Source organism: Armigeres subalbatus, chromosome 1 (assembly GCF_024139115.2).
Source record: "Armigeres subalbatus isolate Guangzhou_Male chromosome 1, GZ_Asu_2, whole genome shotgun sequence".
Taxonomy (NCBI): Eukaryota; Metazoa; Arthropoda; class Insecta; order Diptera; family Culicidae; genus Armigeres; species Armigeres subalbatus.
In genome coordinates, this window is record NC_085139.1 from 303,816,615 (window position 1) to 303,828,658 (window position 12,044).

General features: G+C 45.5%; 1 protein-coding gene and 1 long non-coding RNA gene across 2 annotated transcripts; one reads left to right on the top strand and one right to left on the bottom strand.

The window, feature by feature from the left end:
- The first annotated feature begins 1,786 nt into the window (after positions 1 to 1,786).
- On the top strand, positions 1,787 to 3,230 carry LOC134217059 (uncharacterized). The gene is made up of 3 exons (XR_009980905.1): positions 1,787 to 2,195; positions 2,540 to 2,891; positions 2,955 to 3,230. It is a non-coding gene; the product is annotated as an uncharacterized LOC134217059 (long non-coding RNA).
- Positions 3,231 to 9,757: 6,527 nt separating this feature from the next.
- Positions 9,758 to 11,281, bottom strand: LOC134207526 (uncharacterized). The gene is made up of 2 exons (XM_062683228.1): positions 10,362 to 11,281; positions 9,758 to 9,890 (listed from the first exon to the last, which is right to left on the bottom strand). Exons 1-2 carry the CDS (start codon positions 11,279 to 11,281, stop codon positions 9,758 to 9,760), a joined length of 1,053 nt encoding a protein of 350 aa, XP_062539212.1.
- Between the last annotated feature and the right edge of the window lie 763 nt (positions 11,282 to 12,044).

Below are 12,044 nucleotides of genomic sequence, written 5' to 3' on the forward strand. Positions count from 1 at the left end.
CCTGACACGACGGCCCTCCGACGAGACAGGAGGTTTGCGTGGGCCAGGGAATCATTTTTTCTTGGATGCGCAAGCGAAACAAGCGACAAAAGGGAACCAACGACAAAGCTTTGTTTTGTCGGAGATAATAATGACAAATATCCGAAAAAAATTGCCAGCAATAAAAAAGAAATCAATTTTGTTGCTAACTTTTCATCCCGTTATTTTGCAATATTTCTACAGCGAATTTCGATTTTATACTATCATAGTTTCTGCTTTTCTGGAAATATTCGAGAATCTAACTATGATTACAAAACTAGCATCGTATGCTCGGAAATATCAGAGCATGCATGGCAAATGATTTTTGCCATATTGCGTTTGGGTTCTGATAAAGGTTTCTTGCGAGGTGCGTACCCAAGCAACCAAAAGTTCTGATTTAACTTAAATTTGTTCCTAACCGAACCAATTAGTTCACTCTTGGTTCACATTGAGTTCCAAGCCCCTTAACGGAACTTTTAAGTTCACTTCTGCGCTCCCGCCATACAAAAAGTTACTTAAAATACGAGCTGATTAAGCCAAAATATTCCATCTTATCCGTACTTTTGGTTGCTTGGGTATGTCAGTAATGGAACGTACACACGGTCAAGCAGTTTGACCAACATTGAGTCCACCTCTCGTTTATTCCAACATCCATCAAGTTTTACCAACAGCGGCACGAACAATCAATTTATTCGACCAACAATATCACACACGAACGAACGAAGCGCCAGCTTGAGCACCAACCATCAACAAATATATGGGGGTTTGTGCCACTTCACTACAAATGCTCAAACATGTTCGGCGAATCTAAACTCCGCCCCCGACAACTCAAACCAAAATCAAACCGTTTTAATTTTTTCCAACCGAGCCGCCAACTGTCAAATGGTTGGTCGAACAACTTCACACACGTTCAAACAAAGCAGCAACCGCTCCAGAGGTGAGCCAGCCAAGGGCTGAAAACCTCTTTAATAAAGAATAATATTAATAATAAAGCAGCAACCGAAGCGTTTTCTTGGGGGCGGAGTCAATGTTCGTCAAACTGCTTGACGCGATAGTAAAAGACATGTTTCACACTTTTTAACATGTGCTTCTGCCAGGAACTAATTACCGGGACATCGGAGTCCCGAAGAACCGATTTAAAATTCATGCAACCCAGATGAGCTGACGAGACCAGCACCGCCAGAGGCGCTAGTGTATTTTACTCATATTATGGTAAATTTATTTGAAAGTGTTTGCTGTGAGTTTTGACAGATTCCTAACGTCAATCCTCAATGATCATTGATTTGTTTTCGTCGTTGCTTGCTCAATTGCTTTCGTCGTTCGGTCCGGTCTGGTCGCGAAAAAAGTGAAAATCGACGATTGTGGAAAAATTTGCGTCTCATTCCGGGAAGTACCGGTGGAATCTGTGTTATCGTTACGTTTCGGTAACACTTCAGGAATTTCTTAGGGAGAATTCTTCTGAAAGTCCTCCATGAAATCCATCGTAGTCCTCCGGGAAATCCAATGAGAAGTCCTCCATGAAATCCTCCGCGAAATCGTTCATGAAATTCTGCGGGAAGTCCTCCAGGAAATTCTTCGCGATGTCCTTCAAGAAATTCTGCGTGAAGCCCATCGTGAAGTCCTACAAGAAATCCTTCGGGTTAAATGCTAATTTCACCAGGGATTGAGATCAACGGAGAAAATTTAATGTACCTGTCCGACCAGGAGAATGCTTACGAGATGACGAGAGAAACATAACATTCGTTTCGGCTTTTTGGGTAAGGAGAAACTGAAATACCGTAAAAGGGTCCCCAGAATGAAGAGCGCAGCAGCGAGTTTTAACAGTAAGTCAAAGCCTGCCGCTGCCATTGCGCTAACCATGCTGGATGGACCGGAACCTCACCGAAGTGGCAACAGCTTAGAACGCCGATATCCGAGGAGCAGCAAAGATGTTTGCGAACGCAAATCTATGGGCAGCCCGCAAGCTGTCGTGTCGTTCGGGAGTGAAATCTACGATGCCGGATGCCTCAAATTAATCAACGAACAATCCACCGCTACGTTGGCTGGGTCTTACGTACACAGCAAGGAGAAGAATAAAAAACCCTTGGCAGTGGGCTCTGGTCAACCACTACAAGCAAGCAGGCCCTATCAAAGCGACCGTGTGTCGCTCAAAGCGCACAGCAACCGCATAGCACAGTGTAAGTAGAACATTGATTTGTGGATAAAATTGTTTAAAATGAAAACCATTTACAAGCATGATTTTTGAAAACGTCGTGTCCAAATGAAAGATTCTCTTTCATTAAGCTCTCTTTTGCTAATATCGCAATATTGTCTAAAATGTGCAATATTTTCATCTCAGCATGCTAGTTAATTTCTTCAGATCTCTGCCAAAAAATCCGACCTAAATGTTTGTGTGGCTTTGTAATAATCGATAGAGAAAGTAAACAAAGGGAGGCTCTCTTTAGGATATTCGACGTTTTCAAAAATCATGCCAGATCTAAAACCATTATACTGATTATACTACATAAATAAATATATCCAGCGTCAGTCGTGCGAGTTATTATTCATCGAAGCTTGCACAGGACTTCACAGGACGCCTCTGGAAAAAGGAGCATCACAAGGAATGTTCGTTGGATGCTTTGCCGATACGGCCACGGTTAGGAATCGCTTTGCCTGTTAAGAACAGGAGATCTCCCTCGTATTTCTGATGGAACCGGAGACCAAGCTGTTCTCTGCTAACCTTTTTGAAGCCACAAGCAAACCTCCAAACCTAGGTAGTACTCCAAGTTACTTAGCCGTTTGTCAGCTGCAGTTCTTCCAACGAGGTTGACGGTTGAGATGAATCTTGTGCACAACCGTGATCCGATCGGCGTCTCCATTAAAAATATGTTCTTGTAAGTATCAGCTGCGTGAATTTCGGAAAGTAATTAACTAACGACCGCTCTCTCTAATTTTAGGCCGTTGGTCAAGCTTATTGACAGACTATCGAACGCTATCTACATTTCTTGCGCTTCTGTGTTTGGGTCAACGATGAAAGCGTTGAGGAGAACGCCAATCTTGTCATTCGTCTGTTGATCCGACGTACGGAATGCTTCGGTCCTGCGCTTCGTGGTGAAGGTTTGATGAAGGCTATCAACGAAGCCAACAAGATGTCCGAAAAGATTTCAAGGCGTAGGAAGAAGCAGGATGAGGCAGAAGATACGATCACTGGTCTAGGCTTCTCGCATCCTCTTTCAGAGAGATGAGACGACGACAAAGATTACATGGATACCAGAGCTGTCGTTCTGTGCTTCTATTGAACACTGGTGGATGCGTTGTGCACCGGATGCATCGGTGATCAAACAAGGCAAAACGAATCATTGCGAGCTCTGCCATTCTACGCTCCTTGGTACCGTCGGAAGATTTTTGAGTAGTTCTGGTTTTGTTAACATTGACTAACACGGCGAAGGAAGGCCAAAGTCCGACAAAGTCCGCGGTTCCAAATGGCTCCAGTGAAGCCGGTGGACCCCTTCCAAACAATTCAAACAACAATGACGTCGGCGTGCGTACACCCGCTTTCAATGATTCCTGCGATCGACGCTTCTGGACGGACCCGAAGGGTGAATTCGAGAGCAATGTTGTAAATACAGAGCCCTAACTGATGGGTAAAAACGCAGCCGGTGCGACCAGACTTCCGACCAGACTAGCGATGCTCACTTCCATAGCAATCTCCAGTTCACATTAATCTGCCAACGTTTCCAACACTGCCGTAATAATACATTACCTTAATTATTACGAATACATATTTTAGGATCACTTAAAAATGAACTTTTGATAGGAAGTCCGGAAATCCATTATACATCAATCGACTCAGCTCGAAAAATTAATTGATTGGTGTATTGCCTAATTGATTGCTAAGTTGCTTGATTGCTTTATTAGTTGGTTGGTTGCTTGATTGATTTGTAGCTTGCTTGAATGGTGTGGTATGAATGGTGGGTTGCTTGATTCGTTGACTGGTTTGTTGGTTGCTTGCTTGATTCGTTAGTTGGTTGAATGATTGATTAGTAGGCTGGTTGCTTGATTGGTTAGTTGGTTGAATGGTTGATTGGTTGGCTGCTTGATTGGTTGATTTTTGGTTGTTTGCTTAATTGGTTGGTTATTTGGTTGATTGGTTGGTCGGCTGGTTAGTTGATTAGTTGTTTTGTTGGTTGCTTAAATGGTTGATTGATTAGTTGGTTGGTTGATTGATTTGTTAGTTGGTGAAATGGTTATTTCCTTGATAAGTTAGTTGGTTGATTGGTAGCTTGTCTGATTGGAAGATTGGCTATTGGTTGCTTGATTGATTGGAAGCGGGTTAGAATGATTGTTTAGTTAGTTACTTGATTCGTTTGTTGTTTGGTTGATGGCTGGTTGATTAGTTGCTTCATTGGATAATTGGTTTCCTGATTGATTAGTTGGATGATTGGTAGCTTACTTGAATGGTTGAATTATTGGCTGGTTGCTTGATTTGTTAGTTGTTTGCTTGATTGGTAGCTTGCTTGAATGGTTGGTTGCTTGATTGGTTAGTTGCTTGATAGGTTGGTTGCCTAATTGGTTTATTGGTTGGCTAGTTCATTGGTATCTTGCTTAAATGTTTGATTGGTTGGTTGATCGGTTTGTTGCTTGATTGATTGGTTGGTTGCTAATTGGTGGGCTGGTTGATTGATTAGTTGCTTGATTGGTTAATTGGTTGCTTGAGTGATTAGAAGTGGGCTTGAATGGTTGGTTGCTCGATTAATTAGTTGCTAATTTGGTTGCTTGGTTAGTTGATTATCTCAAGTAACCATGAAGCTATATATGCTTGTAAAAAACATAGACCTAAAAGTTGACTTTAAGTGGAAAAGGGCAATTATAAGACCGAATTAATGGTTCATTACTTTGACATTTTGAAATAAAGCATCAGTAATGCATCGCTGCATTCGTAATGCTGATTTAGAGTATCGTTGTCTGACAGTTGATAAATAAATGCAATTTCACATCATTAAAACTGATCTAATGCAATCAGCATTTAGCATGCCGACTTGTGATTTATATATGTGCAATATTGTAATGCTTGGTGTTACTTGGGATAGTAGTTTTATTGATTGGTGAATTGTGAATGCTGAATTGATTGGTTGCTTCATTGGTTAATTAGTTGGTTGGTTTATTGATTACTTGGTTGATTGGTAGCTAGCTTGAAAGGTTGGTTGCTTGATTGGTAGGTTAAAAGATTGATTAGTTGCTTTATTGGTTGATTGGTTTTGTTGTTCGTTGCTTGAAAGGTTGATTGGGTAGCTTGATTGATTGCTTGATAGGAATCCTGGAGAGATGCATACGGGAGTGTCTAGCGATGCCGACAGGAATTCACCAGCGATACCCTCAAGAATCTGCCAGCATTGCGCGCATGATGCCCATAGAAATACACCAACGAAGCCCACAGCAGTCCGCCAGCGATGTCCACAGGATTCCGCCCACGATGCTCACAAGGATCCACCAGCGATGCCCACAGAAATCCTTCAGCGACACCCACAGGAATCTGCCAGCAATGCCCGCAGGAATCCATCAGCGATGTCCTCAGGAATCCATCAGTTTCCCAAAAGAATCCGCCAACGATGCTCAAAGAAATCCGCCAGCGATGCCCCTCAGGAATCTGCCAGAGATGCCCACAGGATGCTGACAGGAATTCACTAACGATGCCCTTAGAAACTCGCCCGCGATGCCCACAAGAATCCACTAGCGCTGTAAACAAGTATCCGCCATCAATGCCCACAATAATCTGCTAGCGGTGCCCGCAGGATGCTGATAGAAATTCACCAACGATGCCCACAGAAATTCGCCTGCGATGCCTACAAGAATCCGCCAACGCTGTGAACAAGAATCCACCAGCAATGCAACAGGAGTCCGCCAGCGATGCCCACGAAAATCCGCCTGCGATGCCCACAGGAATCCGCGAGCGATGCTCACAGGAATTGCCCACGATGCTCATAACAATGCCCATAGGAATCTACCAACGATGCCCACAGGTATTGATATGGTATCGGAGCTGAGCTCATCAAGATGGGCCCGGAAAAGCTAGCCACTTGCCTGCTCAAACTGATAGTCAGAATCTGGGAAACTGAACAGCTACCGGAGGAGTGGAAGGAAGAGGTTATATACCTCATCTACAAGAAAGGCGACAAGCTACAGTTTGAGAACTTTCATGTGATCACTATCCTTAATGCTGCCTACAAAGTGATATCCCAGATCATCTTCCGACGTCTGTTACCATTAGTGAAAGAGTTCGTGGGAAATTATCAAGCCGGTTTCGTAGACGACCGCTCGACAACGGACCAGATCTTTACTGTACGGCAAATCCTTCAACAATGCCGTGAATACCAGGTCCCAACGCACCATCTGTTCGTTGATTTCAAGGCGGTATACGACAGTATAGACCGCGTAGAGCTATGGAAAATTATGGACGAGAACAGCTTCCCTGGGAAGCTTACCAGACTGATCAAAGCAACGGTGGATGGTGTGCAAAACTGTGAAGATTTCGGACGAACAATCCAGTTCTCTCAAATCGCGCCGGACATTAAGACAAGGTGATGGACTGTCATGTGGAGAGCCGGGTACGATTTTCAACAGATCCAGTCAATTCATTTGTTTCGCAGATAACATGGACATTGTTTTACTCTAAGTCAAAAATCCGCTTCCGCAGGGCAACGGCTGAAAGTAAAAAGAACTAGCGAACGGTTAACTACCGTAACCGGGGACTGTGATCAGAAATAAATGGTTCTAACCACCACGAATGCTAAACTAGAACTGATTTGATTTTATTCACGAATTTGCTACAAAGTTCTTTGATTGATTTCACTGTGGTGCGGTGTGCACCAAGACCGGGCCGGTACCGATGCACCCAACGTGCTGACTCGGCAGGCGTCGGATGACGCCCGCTCACACGTTCAGGTTGCTGCGTCTCGTTGCCGCCTCTAGCGACCGGATGCGGCGCACGTTTTGTCGCCAACGCCACACGATGACGATGATGAATAAAGGCGTCGATTGTATATCCTGCCAAGTTGTGTGTGGAGATGTTGTTCTCCACCGTCACTTCGGGGCTGCTTTCCGAGAAGGGCCACATCTCCAATTACTTACGGACAGTGTTGTCCTACACATTAATTCTGGGGTTACTCATCCAGGCATTTATAGTCTTTACTGATTATTTATAGAAAGACAGATTTTTCTAATTGTTACGTCAAACCATTGAAAAATGCACGCAGAGGCACAAGAGCGCGCGCGCTGGAAATACACCCTGCGAAAACACTCCAGTGTATTTCCAGCGCGCGCGCCTTGTGGCTGGTGGCATTTTTCAATAGTTTGACGTAACAATTAGAAAATTCAAATATCTTTCTATTAGTTGCACTTACTTAGTAAAAGACTATAAAATCGTTTGATGGAGTAAAATCAAAGAGCGAATTTTTGCACTGAGTGTAGGACAACACTGCTTACGGTATGTGCGGTGCGCTTTCAACGATGTCTGTCCTTCTGAGTGCGTTTTTCATGGCTGTTGCCCAGTTTATAGTTGATAGGCGGCGCATTGCATTGCTGAGGCAGCGGTGATATCGATGCACGTTGGACCCATGCGGTCGTGACCGCTGGCCAGCCGGATGTATGCCGCTGACTGCTGCGAGTTTGTCTCGACAATGAATTATTGGCAGTGGCTGATTTTCTACACGCCGCTTCTACATCCAGGCGCTATTGTATTTATATGCGCAAAATAGCCAGCATGAGTTAACCGCCAGAAATTTGTATGGCGAAAGGCATCTAATGCGGGTTTTCTCAAAATTAGGAACTTTCCATGAAAAACTATTTGGTACCGGTTATGAAGGATGGTGTCCGCTACTACGCCTACCAAATATTTTTTCGATTAAGGTGCTTAATTTCGGGAAATCGAACCTTAGATGCCTTTCGCCATACTGATTTCAGAAAATTAACTCCTAGTGTGCCGCTGTAAGCACGCTCAAAGCAGGCGATTCATTGCGATCGTTTGACGATTACACTGATAGCTGGGATGGTTGGTGTGACCATATTGTAACACGCGAAGTGCTGATGCGGGCGCTTTTTGTCCATCGGTCAATGTTCACTGATGGACCGTTGGCAGCACTTTATGCTTGTGCTGCGTCTGATCGTCTTGTGCAACAATGTTGCACATCAAAATTAGATTTGGATCGATTTGGGGCCGGAGCTTCAAGATTAGCACCGGATGAAGTTTAACTACTTCCAGACGATTGTCCCAAATAGCTGGAGATGGGGGATCCTCTTCATATTCCGCTACTTCATGGATCGAAGATTGTTCCATGCTGTTGTTGGCTGCTGGTAACTCGATTGGTAATGGGGCTAACAGCCGGACGTTCCGTTTGTAGATGCTGGTTCCGACGCGAACCGTGGCGACACGCACGACTCCATCGGCGCCGGGATGTGTGTTGATGACGATTCCCATGGGCCACTTTGCCACGGGATTGTTGTCATCTCCGATGAGGACAACTTGTCCAACTTCCATCGCAATGATAGATTTCCATGTTTAGGTATTCCGCTGGGAATGGGAAGAGCCGTCATGGGTCTCCCAATCAGAAAGTGTCCAGGGGTGAGCGGTTCTGGACTACTGGCGTCGGTCCAGACTGCCGTTAGGGGCCGGGAATTCATTATTGCCGACACCTGGTAAAGCACAGTCTGCAGTTCCAAAATATTGAAGCAGGCCCCAGAGTCCTCCGAAATTTGGACTTTATCCCTTTGGTAGCGGCTATCCCAACCAATTCATTTTGGAATAGCTCGTTGTTGTATGTTTGTGCCAGTTCGGCGAGTTCTTTGTTGGCTCCAACGAAATTGCGTCCGTCGTCCAGAATAGATTACTTCAGGCCTGCTGCGCAGCGCAGTAAATCTCATGAGTGCAGCGATGAAGGCTCCTGCGGACTGATTTTACACAACTTCGAAGTGCACCGCTTTTGGTGGAAAAACAAACAAAGATGCAGACGTAGACGGCCATCTTGGTCTTAGCTCTGGGGTTCGGCAGGGTGTAAAATGGACCACAAAGATCCACTCCGGTATGCGTGAAGGCTGGTGATGGAATCACCCTGGGTCTGGGCAATTGACCCATCTGCTGCTGGAATTTGCGCGGTTCCGATATTGTCTCTGGAAGTCCGCAATGATTGTCTCCATCCCAGCGTGGAGATTTCTTCTATGAATGTGATTCAAAATGATTTTCCCAAAGAAGTGCTCGGGGAATTGAAACTGGACGTCGTTGATCCTGGAGGTAGGTCGGCTAGACTAATTCTGCCCACGACGCGGATAAGTCCATCCTCGATGATGGGACTGAGGTGCTGCATAGAGATGGTCGGGTTGCACATTTTGTAGACACGAACCCGACCCTGAACGCGATTTAGAAATTCCTTTCAAACTCGAGCCCGACCCGAACCCGGAATAAACAATCTTTTCAAACCTGAACCCGACCCGTACCCGACAATTTTTGCAGTCTTAAACCCGAGCTAACCCCGAACTAATTTTTTGGCGGAAAACTCAAACTAGATAATTTATATTCCTCTTTACACCCAAAAGGGTATAGGCCAAAACAACGAACAAGCCTTAAAATTGCCAGAAACGAAATAAAAAGAAAATTCAATATTTTATTTCTCAGTACCCGACCCAGACCCGACATTTTATCATCTCACAAACCCGTACCCGACCCGAACCCGACATTGTCCTAATTTTTCAAACCCGAACCCGACCATCTCTACTGCTGCAGAGGACCTTGCTTGATAGGAGTTCCCTTTTCCTCTAGATGAGCGAACTCCTGACGATAATGAATTTGCTGGAGGTGCTTAACCTCGTGCTTAACGATCAGCCGCTCTCCTGCCTCCAGCTCACTCACAGTGTAACAGTTATGGAACCGATATGAGATTCTCTGTTCACCCCACGTCCCTTGATAGTGGTTGACTTGGCCATAAAATTGTTCATTACTTACTTACTTAGGTCATACAGCTCGGTTGTTATGTCGTCCTGATTCTGTGATATCAGGTTGCAACACCTGGTAGGTCTACAAGTGCCTTGAACTGCGGCTTATTATGCAATACGTATTCTGTGGCGTGCAGCAACAGCTCTATTTTTGTAGTTAAGAGCTTCCTCACGGAAATTTCTCTTGAGACTACACCCGTGGGATTTTGATCGGTCGGGATGAAGCGCCAAGCCTCCTGGTTTGTTAGAGACCGAATTACCTTAATCCGGTTTGAAACGTAAACCTCATTGTGGGGTGCATGCGAGTGGATCCAGGCCAATACTACCTGCGAGTCGCACCAGTAGTAGGCTTGATCGATGCGCGATGATATAATGCCGCTTACCTTATGCATTGATTCGGCAAGTAACTAAGAGTTCCTTTCGAGGTAGCGTCAGGGCCAGCTGATTGGCCTTTTCCATTGGTACTACGCGGGACTTGGCGCATAGTTGTTTTCCAATTTTGGTCATCTATGCAGTACGCGTAAATTGCGCAACCATAGACGAGGATGGATGCATCTGAGAACCCATGCAGTTCCAGGTGTACAGCGTTACTTGGAATGGCTTGGCGCGGTATGGCCAAGCTTGCGAGTTTCGGCAATGTATTCTTCAGCTGTTGCCATTCATGATGTGATTGCGCAGGGATTTGGTCATCCCATTTTAATTTGATTTTCCACAGTCCTTGGAGCAGGATCTTTGCTGTAATAATTATTGGCTGCATAATGCCCAGCGGGTCGTACAGCCTCAAAATCTCGGAGGCAAGTTGCCTTTTGGTCATAGTGGTTTTACGAGGATCCTGGTCATCCACCAGAAATCGGAATGTATCGGTTTGCGGGTACCATGCAACTCCTAATGTCTTGATGACGTCGTGATCTCCTACGTGAATCACCTGTTCTACGTCTTCGGTTGCCACGTCGCGTATGGCGGTGGGATCATTAGATGCCCATTTCCTTAAGGGGAATCCTTTTTTGAGTAATGCGGCTTCCACAGCCTTGCGGCGATGTAGTAGCTCATCTACTGAATCTCCCCCCATCATTAGGTTGTCTACATAGAAACATTGCTGAATGGCATCAGCAATCTCCGGCTGCTCGGGACATAGTTCTTCCCCGACTTCGTGAAGCGCTCGGCATGCTAGGAAAGACCATGCTGCTTCGCCGTACGTCACCGTTTTCAATCTGTAGGTTTGAATTTCTTCGGAGGGGTGGTTCCTCCACAGAATGCATTGCAACCACGAGTCTTCCTCGTGGACGTTTACCTGCCGGTACATTTTTGCGACGTCAGCGGTGATTACCTTGTCGTAGCACCTGAAGTCTAACAGTAACTCAAACAGCTCGCGCTGTATTACCGGTCCGCTGTGCTAGATCTCATTCAGAGATATGCCACTCGTCGTTTTGGCGCTAGCATCGAACACCACTCGTAGTTTCGTTGAGGTGGAGTCCGGCTTAATTACGCAGGAGTGGGGTATATAATATTTTACCCTTGCATAATCAACTGGGCGGACTCCATATGCTGCATGGCGAGATATTCCTTGAGGAAATCCCTATATTGCTCTTATATGTCTGGGTGATGGGTAAGACGCTTCTCCAACGATAGCAAGCGCCTCCTTGCCTGTTCAAAAGAGTTCCCCAGAATCTGGGGTTCATGCTTTAGAGGAAGACGAACGGTGAATTTGTCATCCGGTCCTGTCGTGGTGTTTTTGCGAAAGTGTTCTTCGCAAATGTTCGCGCTGAGGTAGGGCGTCGCTTCCGAGGAAGTCACCTCCTCGAGCGCCCAAAAATGCCTGAACCAATTCTCCAAGTTTTGTTCGTTGTCGTCGTACCCTTCTGGTTTTTCGGCAGCTGGAGCCTTTTTGTATTCAGGCTTGGCTTCCACGACAGCCACAATGACTTGTCGCGGCTTTGGGAAAGATGCTAGTCCGCCGACTAGCCATCCAAGGGCGGATTCCTGAAAAACAGGTCCATTTCCCAGATTAATAGATCTGGGCCTGATGATTTGGAAGAACACCCTGGATCCTAATAGAATTTCCACGG

Coding starts and splice junctions, on each gene's coding strand:
- LOC134207526 (XM_062683228.1), bottom strand. CDS start 11,281: ATGTACCGGCAGGTAAACGTCCACGAGGAAGACTCGTGGTTGCAATGC. Junction 9,891..10,361: donor TTGCCGAATCAATGCATAAG/GTAAGCGGCATT, acceptor TTACACTGTGAG/TGAGCTGGAGGCAGGAGAGC.